The sequence below is a fragment of the Nuphar pumila genome, chromosome 17 (assembly GCF_984573655.1).
Source record: "Nuphar pumila chromosome 17, dmNupPumi1.hap1.1, whole genome shotgun sequence".
NCBI classification, from domain to species: Eukaryota; Viridiplantae; Streptophyta; class Magnoliopsida; order Nymphaeales; family Nymphaeaceae; genus Nuphar; species Nuphar pumila.
The window spans coordinates 81,341,322-81,354,849 of record NC_143265.1 but is presented as its reverse complement, the minus strand read 5'-3'; the positions used below and the strand labels follow the sequence as shown (position 1 = coordinate 81,354,849).

Below are 13,528 nucleotides of genomic sequence, written 5' to 3'. Positions count from 1 at the left end.
TGGAAAGTATCACAATCTTCTTAAAATCTCTATGCCAGACAATCTTGAGGATGGACCTTCCATTTCAGTTGTGCCTGCTGTAAATGCATTCTTTTGACGTTGGAACGGATGATCGCTGGGTAGAAATCGACGATGGCAATCAAACCAGCAAGGCTTCCTTCCATGCCTCAATCTAAAAGCTTTGGAATCCTCCATGCAGTACGGACAAGCCAACCTCCCATGTGTGCTCCAACCAGATAACATACCATATGCAGGGAAGTCACTGATTGTCCATAGAACAGCGGCCTTCATGTTGAAATTTTGTTTTTTGTGGGCATCATACGTGGTAACACCGTCATCTCACAGTACTTTTAATTCATCAATCAATGGCCTTAGATATACATCAAGATTTTGGCCAGGTGAGGTCGGACTAGGGATCAACAGAGACAAGAAAAGATTTGGACGTTTCATACACAAGCTTGGTGGAAGGTTGTATGGAGTTACAAATACTGGCCAACATGAGTATGGAGTTGATCTACCCCCAAATGGATTAAATCCATCTGTACATAGACCGAGTCTAACATTTCGCACTTCCATTGCGAAGTTCTGATGAGTACGATCAAAGTGCTTCCAAGCTTCAGCGTCAACAGGATGCGTGATCTTGTTTTCATCGTGTCGAACTTTATTTGCATGCCATCTCATGTGTTTAGCTGTCTTTGAAGACATATACAATCGCTGCAATCTAGGAGTGATAGGAAAGTAGCGGAGCGACTTGTATGAAACTTCCTTTGATCTCGTGCTACCATTGCCTCTTGTCTTTGGCTTGAACCAAGGATGCCCACATGACGGGCATGATATGTCGTTTTCCTGCTCCTTGAAATACAACATGCAGTGATTTGGACAAGCATCAATCTTTTTGTAACCCATACCTAGAGCGTTGACCATAACTTTCGCACGATAGAAATTTTGTGGCAATTTCTCATCTTTAGGCAACATACTCTTCACAATCATGCACAAACGGTCAAAACATGATTGACTCAAATTATACTCGGACCTCAAATTCAATAGTTGAAGAACTGCAGACAAGATAGTGTGACTCTCACAACCGTTCCAAAGTGGCTCATCAGCATCTTTAAGTAAATCATAAAATCTACTAGCTGCATCGTTTGGTGATTCTTCATCTACGGCAGTTCTTACATCACTAGAACTCATAGCAGAACCCAGTTCTGTTCCTGCAGCATCAAATATCAAATTCGTATATGGATTATCGTGCACCACATTCACCCGTGCATCAAAATCGTTTCTAAATTGTTCTCCATGAAACGTCCAGTTCTGATAATCACTCACAAAACCCTTCCTGTATAGGTGATGTCTAACGCCATGAGGTTCTACAAATCGATTATTCTTATAAATCTTGCAGGGACACCTAATCCGACCTGTGGGATCTACCGTACTGACACTCGCCGTTGCAAATTCAATAAAACTATCGACACCATACATATATTCATGCGATAACTCATTGTCCACTATCCTACGGTACATCCATTCTGTCGTATGATGTTACGAATAGTATCCTAACGAATTAAGAAAAAAACAATCAGAATGCTACGATGAAGAAAATATCAAATTTATCATGCAATATACTATGTCAAACAATAACAAGAATTTTGATGCATGCATTGATAACTTAATATTTTCATGTGCAAACTATTAATGACATGATACAATCATTTGAAGCATGCTTTTATTATAAAATTTCACATGGAAGTCAAAATCAAATTGAAAGTAACTACATGCAAGCATGGATACAATTACATCAAACATTGCAATACATCATAATCATTCATATCAAATAAATGGCAAACATGTACCTGCAGCAAAAACACTTTAATATCTCACTAACTACTACCATGCTTAGCATGGACTCCGTACTCCAAAAATAAGAACACTTCCATATTTCTACATTAAAATCATGCTTAGCATGATCTCCGAACTCCAACAAAGCAGTCCTAGATATCAACAACTAAGTGAGTGTGTGAACAATAAAGTGCTGCATTCAATAAATTAAATAACATGTGATACGTTTGCATCACTTACTCACCACGGGTATTTACCCGATTTGCATTGTTTTTGTCATTTACTTACCACAGGTGGCCGAGCACGAGTTGGTTCCGTTGAAAAATCTGCACAAAAACAAAACAAATTAAGTAACAAACTAACTAATCATGAAACAAGATGAAACACTAACTAAAAAAATTAAAACAAATTAAAACAACTCTAACTAATTGAAAGAAGAGAAAAGAAAAATAGTATATATGTTAAGCCAAATCTAACTAGAAGATGCTAATTTAACAAACCAGCTATAACATGTTGAACCAGTCGACTAACATAAAGTCATAGACAATTTCTAATCTGAACTACTTAGCAAAGGAATAGTAAATCAATCAATTAGTTTACTAGAAAAGATGTGAACTCCGTTTAACCACCACTATCATAAAGAATTCAAATAGCCCTAATCTAACTAACTGATTGTGAGAACATTAAATACCAATCTATCTAAGAAAAATATAATTATAAAACACTAATAGATTGAAATACTCTAACTAACCAGATTTCAAGAAAACAAATTGAAGTAAAACTAACTACCAGTAGACATTAACAAACTAACAAATTGATAAAAATTTATGAACTACTCTAACTAGAACAAACTAACAAATTGATAAAAATTTATGAAATACTCTAACTAACCACAGTTGATTAAATCTCAACCTAGCCAGTTGATTTCGATTTGAATTTTTTTTTTATAATTAATTTTTTTTTTGAATTTTAAATCTCAACCTAGCCAGTTAAACCACCTGCCTTTCCGGCAGGGAAGGGGGTTAAACCCCCTGCCGGAAAGGCAGTTCCGGCATGGGGGGTTGACCCCCTGCCGTGCCTTTACGGCAGGGGGGGTCGACCCCCTGCGTTTTCGGCAGGGGGTCGACCCCCCATGCCTTTCCGGCAGGGGGTCGACCACCCCTGCCGGAAACGCAGGGGGTCGACCCCCCTGCCGGAAAGCACGGGGAGCGGCGGCTGGCGAGGTCGCCGGTGGCCGGCGCAGTCGACAGCAGAGAGGGGGAGACCTGGAGCGAAGCTCGGGGGCCACTGGGTCGCCGGAACTCAGAGCGGAGGCGAAGAGGTGGCTGCAGGGAGGATCGTCGGTCGTCGGCGGCTGAGGACGCCAGTTGCGAGTCGCCGGCGAAGGAGAGACAACACCTCCCGGCAGCAGCCACAGGGAGGAACAGCAGGGAGGAGGAAGAGGTCGGCGGCGGGTCGCCGGTGCTCGGGGTCCCTGGCGCAGCCGCTAGCCAAGCAGGGAGGTTGGCAGCGAGGATCGTCGGCGAGGCGGCGGCGGCCGGACGGTGGCGAGAGCCGACGGGCGGCGGGAGGGAGAGGGCGGCGGGCGGGAGCAATACAGCGAAACAGGAAAAAGAGAAAGAGGGATGGGATTAGGGATTTACGCGATATTTAGCGACGGCTTAGCGACGGAAACATTCCGTCGCTACGCCGTCGCTAAATCAAAATACAAAAACCGTGATGGAATATATTCTGTTGCTACTCCGTCGCTAATTAGCGACGGATTAGCGACGAAAGAGTTCCCTCTCTAAATCCATCGCTAAAATGGTGTTCTTGTAATAAAAAGTAACGACAAAAAATTTAGTCGCTAATCCGTCGCTAAGTAGCGACAGATTTGCGATAAAATTTGTTTCCTCGCTAATCCGTCGCGAATTAGCGACAGATTCTATCTCTAGCTAATCTGTCGCTAATTAGCGACGGAAAAAATCCGTCGCTAATTTCCGTCGCTAATTAACAATTTTCTTATAGTGTGTGGACAGGTTCTGGCCCGGCACATTGAGTGCCATATTTTAGAATAGCATTGTAAAACATCGGTTCACCAGCTCGCATGTTGGGTGAAACAATAAGCCGTTGTCCTGTGTAATGGGAAGCCATTGTCATTTAAAGTTTACCTATTTGAATCCAAATGTCATCCTAAACCCACCTGCACACTGAACCACTACTTAAACAATCCTGTAAGTGCACATTTGACCCAGGTGGCACCAACTTTGGATCCGATCATTTTTAATTGGATCTAGAAGCATTTGCAGTTGAATCTTTCTATTGTGGCTCATATATTGCAAATCAATGATCCATTTGACATTGTTCTACACCAACAGGATCTCCAGATGTTCTCTTTATTTTGATCATTAATAAAACACATCCTTCCACCATCAACTTCTTTGAATCAGTGCTTGATAAATCTGCACCCATTGAAAATTGCATCACTTTTGTGGTTCAAAGAAGTCGAGTGGGATTGGAAGAAGCTCAAGAGAGGTACAGACTTGAGGGCAAGTCTTCTTGATCCATAGAGAATAATGCAAGAGTGGAACACCATGCAGTCGGGGTCCATAAGACATCCATTTGGTTCTAGTTTATTTTTTTTTTGTTATTTGGGTTTTTATTTAAATTTGGATCTTTGTTATCTTGGATTCAATTTAGAATTATGGTTTCTTTGCTCCATATAAATACTCATTATAGGAATTTTTCACATAAGGTTTATTGGATTAAGACTTGATATTTTCTTTACTTTTATGCTTTAGTCAATTCTTAATTTCCATTGTTCCTGCTTTTGGTAGTATAATTCGTAGGATCCGCCTTGGATTCAAGGGTGCATCAATACCAAAAGAAGCACCCATAATGGTGATACTGTTAGGGCTGCAAAAAGATCAGATATGGTCGGATATCTGATCTAAGTCTGACATTTTATTTCCGAATATGAATTCTTTAAGTAACATGTTTGGATCTGTTCAAACAGATTACTTTTGGATTTGAGTTGGATTCAGATAAATATTTTAAGTCAGATTTGGAGGTGATCCGAATCAAAATCCAAACCAATTGCATTTTTTCCATGTAAATAACTTGTTTTTGTTCATTTTTTATCCAGTATTACCACATTTATTTTGATTCGTATTCAACCTTACCTCAGATCTGATTGGGATCTGGGTTTGATTCGGACCTAGCGTTTAAATTTTGGATTGGCAACCAGAAAGATCCATCCCGAATCCGACCGTTTGTACCCCTACTGTTAGGGCACCACCTACCTGATACTCCCTCAAGGTTAGGCACGTTTTCTGGCCTTCACTGTAGCATGAACCGTAACAGATGGAGGTGCAATTCAACCAAAAGACTCTGGGATTGGGGCTTTGAGCGTCACCTAGAAGGTTGAAGATGGCAAAGCTTGTGACTTTTGTGTCAAAAGAAAAAAGGTAAAACAAGGGAACACCATTTAGACTTTCAGTTGCTTCCATCGTTGTGGTGCCAAATATTCCATGAGTAGAGTTTATAGGTTTCTTCTGGTTTACATAAACTGGTTAGGCCCATGTCCATCACATTTGTAATTTTTGCATTCACAGCTAGGGATGTCAACGGGTCGGGTTTACCCAGACCCGACCCTTACCAAACCCTATAAGGTCCAGGTATGGTGATAAGTGATTAAACAAGACTCAAATCCATACCCGAAGGTCCGATTAATACATGGAGCCCCGGTATAGTTTGTGAAATTTTATACCAGACCAGGGCCCGACTCGAGTTTCAATTAATTAAGACTGACAATTTTTCAATATAAAAATGATAAAAAATATTATTTTACCGGGTATGACCTGGGTCTGGTTCATGTAGTTCTTATCGAGTTCGGGTATGGTTTCTCTTATGGTGGGTCCGATTAGACCTGAGTCCGGACCCAATACCATACTCGAAAATTGGGGCCAGGTCTGGTTCCACCTGGGTCTGAACCAAACCCGACCCGTTGACACCCCTATTAATTCACAACATAAATTCAATGCTGTTACCATAACAAACCCATGACTTTTTGTTCCATTTTTTTAGTTCCCACCATCTTGAAAAAGTTTTGTCATGACCTTTTAGTTGCAGATCACAACTAACCCTTCGTGCAATCCTACTTTATTATTTTGATAGTCAAGTGGAAACTTTTGTCCCAAGCGTCAAAACTGCTCTGCAGGTACACCTATGCAAATGAATGGTCTCAAATTCAAAAAGTAGCTTACCATTGAATTCTTACCCATGTAGCAAATTTCAACATAAGATCTCTTCCTTCTGGTTGAAAGCCAGCCATTGATTAGTAGCCAAACCCTACTGTTGGACTTTGCTCTTGTGTGATTGATGTGGAATCCAAGTTTGTCATGCTCACCCAAATTCAAAGGATTCTTCCATGCTTCCCCTTGACGTGCAAAGTGTTACTGTGTTAGGTTCCCTTTTGGCGTTAAACTGAGCCTACCCATTCAATAATTGGATGAAATTTATTACTTTTGACAGAGAAAGTTGGGGTTTGGTAGACCCTACCTGTTATACAACCATATACCATTCAGATTCGAAGTTGCAACATCACAACACAAGGTGACGTGCACTACTGCTCCTGCCAGACTGCGGAGCCCCTGTTGGTATTATTACTACTAATTTTGGGTTGGGACGAGATCAAATGACTTAAGAGTGCCCATGATTGCCATCTTTTGCATGTTTTGAAAGCTTCAAGCACTAATCCTGTTCTTTCATTAATAAAATTACTGAACCATCAATTTGAAGACTCGGGTTGAGCCCACCCAACTTTTTCAGTTCGGTTCTAGTCATACCTTGTGTCATCCCCATCTTCATATATAACCCACTTAAAACTTAAGATGCAAGTTTTTTTTTTATCAAACCTGACACTATAGATAGATTCACTACAAGAAAAATGTTAATTAGCGACGGAAATTTGCGATGGATTTTTTCCGTCGCAACTTTGCGACAGATTAGCTAGAGAAAACTTTCTTCATGAATCCGTCGCTAAGTAGCGACGGATTAGCGATGAAAGTTGTTTCATCGCTAATCCGTCGCTAATTAGCGACGGATTAACGACAATGATTTTTTCATCGCTAATTCTCAATACAAGAAAAACATTTTAGCGAGGGATTTAGCGAGGGAATTTTTCCGTCGCTAATCCGTCGCTAATTAGCGACGGATTAGCGACGAAAAAATTCCCTCGCTAAATCCCTCGCTAATTTTCGATTTAACAGAGCGCGAAATTTTGCCTCTCCCCACGTTCGAAATTTAAATCGGCCGCGCTCAATTTAAACCGACTTCTTCGAGAAGACGGCGACGTCGGAGAGCATGACGGCAAGAAGGCAGTTTCACGGAGGACGGCGACGCCGGAGGACGGCGACGTCGGAGGACACTGGAGGACGGCGACGCCGGAGGACGCCGTCTCACGGAGGATGCCATTTCATGGAGGACGGCGACGAGGCAGACGCAAAAGCGGTGGCCGGAACCTCAGCTTTTGGCAGCTCGTTGGAGCCGAAGATGGCGGTGCCAGCAGCTGCAGTGGATGAGAAGAAGTGGCCGGCCTCTGGACTGTCAAGGAACGACAATATTGAAGACGGAATGCTGTCTTTCTCCTCTGCGATCGTCCTTCCGTCCAGGGTGAAGTCGGAGGGAGACTCGAACCACTTTAACCTTGAGGCATCGGTGCGGGAGATCGGTTCACGGAGGACGGCGACGCCGGTTCACGAAGGATGACAACACTGGTTCAAGAAAGACGGCGACGCCTGAGAGCATCGGTTCACGGAGGACGGTTCACGGAGGACGATGACGCCGGTTGACGAAGGACGGCGACGCTGGAGAGCACTGGTTCTGTGCAATGCCTGTCGGGTGCGGTATAAGTCCGTCTTATTGCTGCCGGAATACCGCCCGACAGGGATCAATTTTTTTTATTTTTTTTTTTAAAATTTAGCGACAGCTTAGCGACGGACATTATCCGTCGCTAATCTGTTGTAAATTAGCGACGGAATTAACGACAGATAAGTTTTTTCGCTAATTAGCGAGCAAAAATTTGCGATGGTCTCTATCCATCGCTAATCCGTCACTAAGCCGTCGCTAAACTGTTTAGCGACGGATTAGCGATGGATAGAAACCATCGCTAATCCACGATTTTCTTGTAGTGATTCAGCATGGTTGATTTAATAAGAATTGACCCGCAGAACGTATTTTTTCAATTTAAAAATATAATTTTTAAATCACAAAATTTTGTATTTTGTCAATCATTGATTTTTGAATCACCAAAAAATCCTGCACACAAGTCGATTTTTGGCGATTTAAATGACGATCTTCACTAAATGAATAATGTATATCACATCTATGGAGTCCGATTTGATTAAGACAACTTGCATCAATAAAATCTCAAGGAGGGTATGAGTGAAACAGATTTGCAACTTTTTTCTTCACACGGAGAAAACACACTTGAGATCAGAGACTGCGACTCCTTTAGCTACTTCTGATTTGTACTTTCCTGTCGACAATCCATGTTCAAGCCGGTCAATGTTTGACCAGCATATATTTAGACATGCACAATCAACCGAGACAGCTGGGGCTCAGTTCGGTTAAGCCTGGATCGAGGTTGGTCGGGCAATGTAAATGAGTTGGGCTCGGACATAGCTTTAAGGTCGATAGGCTTACTGAGTTCCAGTAGGCTCGATTAAGATTGGGTACATTAACATAAGCATAAAATATTATATAATATATGATATATTATTTTTAATATGAACTGTTGATCATAAATGGGTTTCGTGCGTTTCTTCGTTCTTCTTTCGTTGTTGAATGGGAAAACTTTTCTGTAGGATATCTTGATCTGTTTGCTCCTAATCTCTCTTTAGGGCAAGAAGCGTTTAATTGGTGTCATGTGAATTAGGATTTTTCTTTCTCTGGATTGTTAGGTTTTCTTGGTATCGTGTTTTTTTTTTTTTGTTGTTGTTGTTGTGTCGTTCACAGATTACGCGTTTTTTTGTCTTGTGAGCTCGGTCAGGATGATCTCACGAGCCAGACTGACTCGTTACATGCTCAAACCCAGCTCATTTTGAGGGCCGAGCTAGACTCAGTACCTAACACGAGTTGGGTTCGAGCAAACTCGGACAACCAAGTCTGAGTTCTGATGAGCCGAGTTTGTACATGCCAGGCTCGGCTCGTGTGCATGCCTACATATATCAAAGCCAAAGACTGATCCAGTGACTTGGACTGAATACTTAGTAAACTACTCAATCTATCCCATGCTGCAATGAAAGGAGGATTGCACCAGGTGCGATTTCAGTGGTGTGCTGCTGCACTTGATCACTCACCACCTTTGAGATAGAGTCTGTCAGCTGTGGGGCCCCCACAGCAGATGGTGAGAATAGAGGATATCTGGTCCAAGGAGCCTTGGACAGAAAAATCATCCATTGATCATGGAAATGAAAAGGCACCCAACACCTACGAAAAGCATATTTTTTTGGATGGTTCTCAGCCACCCATTTATCATTGGTATAAAATCAACGACATAAAAAATTGTAGATCAGGCACCCAACACCTGTCCTGTCCCCAGATGTGCATGGGTGTCCTGATGCGTCCTGTGCATGCACATCCACGATTAAAACTCACCCTTAAAGTGTGACCTGATCTCAATTCCTGCATTGTGTTCCGGGGAAGGGTGAGCCTGAGCGAGGACGAGCTAACCACTGTCCTGGGGAAGGGTGGGCCCCAGGTTGCATGCCACCACTCAATTGGGCCCCAGTACCGAATGTGCTCTAAATAGGACATCAGATCAGGTGCAATCACCGCTGCACCCGATCCACCCCTCCATCTTCAGATGTGCCCCCATAATTGACGAATTGAGACCAGGTGCTATGTAATTGCACACTTTAAGTGTGCTGCTGCACTTGATCACCGGCCATCTGATGTTGAGCCTCACAGCCCACAGGTTATATAACAAAAGTGATGGATGATTAGGTGCATCAGCACGAAAAAGTGAGCAATGTGATTGCATCTTATTCGCCCTCCCTAAATAGCCCTACGAGCCATAATAAGTCATTTTTCTTATCTGTCCATGGTCACCATCTTGGTCCTCATAAACAGTTCTGGTCAATTCTTCTTTGTACTTGAAACAACAACCTGGACACCAACGACCCAATTATGTGGGGGCGCACTCTATTATCACTGAGCTAATAGCCCGGCGTGCAGGCCTCTCTAGTGAGAAGGCTTGCTATGCTAAAAACGAGAAACCCCGTTCCTCTTTCTGTTTTTTGTTTGCGCCCTCACGTTGCCACCCACCCGGGAGGGATATGAGGAAAAAAAAGATCCTATCAACTTGTTCCAACCTAGGATAATAAGCTCATGAACTTCTTCTTACTCACGCAAAGAGGTCTCTCTCTCTCTCTCTCTCAGAGTCGTGTAGTTACATGTTGTATTTGATTTTTTTTCCTTTTCTTGGAAGTAAAAGACTAAAAGGTATTTTCTAATCGTTTTAAAGCAGAAAGTTGCACTTGTTTTTTACTTTTTTAGGCAACTCCTTGTGGAACCATCTCCTTTCTATAAATGCAGTTTGAGACGTCGTTCTAGAGAGAGAGAGAGAGAGAGAGAGAGAGAGAGAGAGAGAGAGAGAGAGAGAGAGAGAGAGAATGGCCATCATACTTGCACCTGTATTAAGCAAGCAATTTTGCTTCAACTCTCAATTAACTTTTTCAGTGAGGAAGAGGCCTCGCGCTGTTAATGGTGGCGGTTTTGTGGTCACCAACTTTAGCCAAGACTTGATCTTTAGGACAGAAGGATGTAAAGCACTTGGCGTCAAAGGAGAGTTGATTCTCAGAGACTCTAATGGAATAGCCTTGTTCCTCGTACGTAAGAAGGTAAGATTATATAATCATATCGTTACCATCATCATCATTATCATTATATTGTTGAAGACAAAGTTATGCTGTTTTGAGTTATTGTTCTAATTTTTCAGGGTGGAATTATGCAGGCAGTAAGTTTTCATAAACAGTGGAGGGCATACTCCCTAGATTATGAAGGAGCAGAGAAGCTGATCTTCTGCGTTAAAGAGCCAGTCTTATGCTTTGCCAAGAAATGCTCACTTAAAGTCCAATTGGCAACGGGAAGGTCATACACTGATTGGGATTTTGAGATCAATGGTTCTTTCATTGATAGAGCTTGCACAATAACAGATCATAGAGGAATGTTAGTAGCCGAGGTAATGATCTGGATTTGTTTGCTATTGATTGAGGGGTGTATTTGTGACGTATCACATAGGTACATGTAAACTTCTAAAACTATTATACGGTGATGCGGCATGTATTATTTTCTAAGAAAAGATTATATAACCGATTTGGACCGTACACAAGGCCTATTATGTTGGATTATTTCCTCCATTAATCATGATCGTTTTCATCTATTCTTTTATATATATATATATAGGTATCTGCTCACTCGTTAGGTGCTCAAGTGAAGGTCACTCACACCAAGCATGGACGCTCAGCGTCTTTTTGGTGCAAAGACTTTTCCATCATGCCGCAGGAAGGACACTCAGCGTAAGTGACCTTCGTTTGAGTACCGAACGACTACGCATCACTATATATATATATATACAGGATCCATGCTAAACATGGCACAGTGCAACATGAAACATTTTATCATATTTTGGGTGTTTTTTGAAATTCTAACTATACAGATGTGTTCAGCATGATTGATCTAGTAGAAATTAACATTTGGATCATGCATTTAGGATGGCAAAAATGACATTTAAAGCCTCAAAATTTTATGAAAATTGTAGGCCGATGTTTTTTGAAACCTTATAAAAACCAATCCATGCATCAGAATCAAATTCTCTGACAATTGATTCCTATAAAAACAAGCATATAGATTACATCCTCACATAAGAAATTTTATAAAATATTTCATTTAGCACTGTGTCATATTTTGCATGGAACATGTACCATATATATATACATATATATATATATAGAGAGAGAGAGAGAGCTGCTAACCACTTTTCTAGCTAACTGATTAGTAACTAGGTTTTTGAAGTTTTTTTTTTCAAGTTTTTCTTAAATCTAACCATACATATGTATTCTACATGCTTGATTTTATAAGTATTGACTCTTGGATCATTTGATTCTGATACACAGGTAGGTTTCTATAATGTTTAAAAACGGATCGGTCTAAAATTTTCATAAATATTCAAGGCTTAAACAATCATATTTTTTCTCAAAAAAACATGATCCAGGTATTGTTCCCTAGTAAATTGACCTTATCAAACACATCTGTATGGTAAGATTTAAGGAAAACACAAACACACGCACACACAATATATATATATATATATATATATATGGGTACAACACCCTTTTGAAAATACGGGATGTTACATCTTTTGTAACTTATGTTACAAATATCACGTATATTTTGAAAATGTCATGATTCTTTTGGGATGTTTTCAAAGGCCGATATGATGAATCAAACCCCACTGGCGCACAGATGTGTCCCTAGCTTTAGAGGTGGGTCACATAAGGCAGGATGGTCGTGGGGCCCCACCTGGGGTTTTCCTGGCTTTGGTGAGGGTTCCTCGTTATAAAAAAATATAGTGAAAAGCATGATTATTTTCACAATATCACCTATTTCTGAAGCAGTCAGTCAATACTGTGATTAACAAAATAAAAAAACAGACTTTGGGTTATCTTATTTGTATTTGTATTTTTATATTTTTATGTATGCTGATATTTTCTCCAGGGATTTCCGAGAAAAACCAGATTATTGTTCTTATGAGATTCTCACTTGCAGGGATTTAGATTTATGACATTGTTAGAGGCCAACTTGAATGTTCCAATTTGAGATAGAGAAAAATTTAGCCATATTTTCTCCTTTTTCTGCGATACTATAACGGCCTCTTTCTTTGCAGGTAAGGAAACAAACTTCTGCTAGCATGATTATGAGCAGGGACTTGTACTATGTGATTATACAACCCGGGTTCGACCAAGCCTTTGTTTTTGGCATTATAGCCATCCTTGACAACATATACGAAGACTCAACAGGCTGTTGAGTGATCTACATCAAAGCTTATATCAAGTGCGTGTTTGGTATCACGTGAAAACGTCACCAACTTCATGAACTTGGTCGTGTTGGCATGTATATTCTGCTAGACTGGCCTGACAAAGTTGATCACATGCCAAGTGATCTCTACGTTACTAAATGGCCTTGGAATCATTTGTATTATTCTCTGTTTATTGTAGGAGTCGTAGTGCTCATCCCAAAGATGCCTTTATGTATTGAGAGGACAACAGCTCAGTTCCATGTGGTGACCACGTTCCGGGATGCAACCCATTTTGTGTGTTTTCTCTTCCTTCCTTCATTTGTCTTTTTCATTTTACACGTCTCTATATTCGTTCTTCATGATTGTAAACCTAATCTGCTTTGCAATAAGGTGTCGTGTATGTTTAGATGGTTGTTAAGATTCGATTTAATCATGTCCCATGATGTACCAGTTGTGTATGTAATTGAGTTTAACTCTGATTCCTCTGTATACTTAATCACTACGGTTTTGTTGATAAGAGTTTCTATTTTTTATGGAAAAACAATCTATAACACAGAATCTCTGCCTTTATACTTGCATTCGCATCAAGACAATTTTATAGCATCGATTTTGGCATCCATTTAAGCTAATGAT

The 13,528-nt window shown here is 40.9% G+C and overlaps 1 protein-coding gene across 1 annotated transcript; it reads left to right on the top strand.

Annotated features, from left to right (window-relative positions):
- The first annotated feature begins 10,490 nt into the window (after positions 1–10,490).
- LOC149812464 (LURP-one-like protein (DUF567)) lies at positions 10,491–12,904 on the top strand. Its single transcript, XM_089993056.1, has 3 exons — positions 10,491–10,718; positions 10,817–11,094; positions 12,787–12,904. The coding sequence occupies exons 1-3, from the start codon at positions 10,491–10,493 to the stop codon at positions 12,902–12,904; spliced, it is 624 nt and encodes a 207-aa protein (XP_089849182.1).
- Positions 12,905–13,528: the final 624 nt, after the last annotated feature.

Excerpts from the sequence above, each read along its gene's own strand:
- LOC149812464 (XM_089993056.1), top strand. The coding sequence starts at position 10,491 with ATGGCCATCATACTTGCACCTGTATTAAGCAAGCAATTTTGCTTCAAC. Across the intron at positions 10,719-10,816 it reads TGTTCCTCGTACGTAAGAAG|GGTGGAATTATGCAGGCAGT; the intron begins GTAAGATTATAT and ends CTAATTTTTCAG. Across the intron at positions 11,095-12,786 it reads TGTTTGCTATTGATTGAGGG|CATGATTATGAGCAGGGACT; the intron begins GTGTATTTGTGA and ends AACTTCTGCTAG.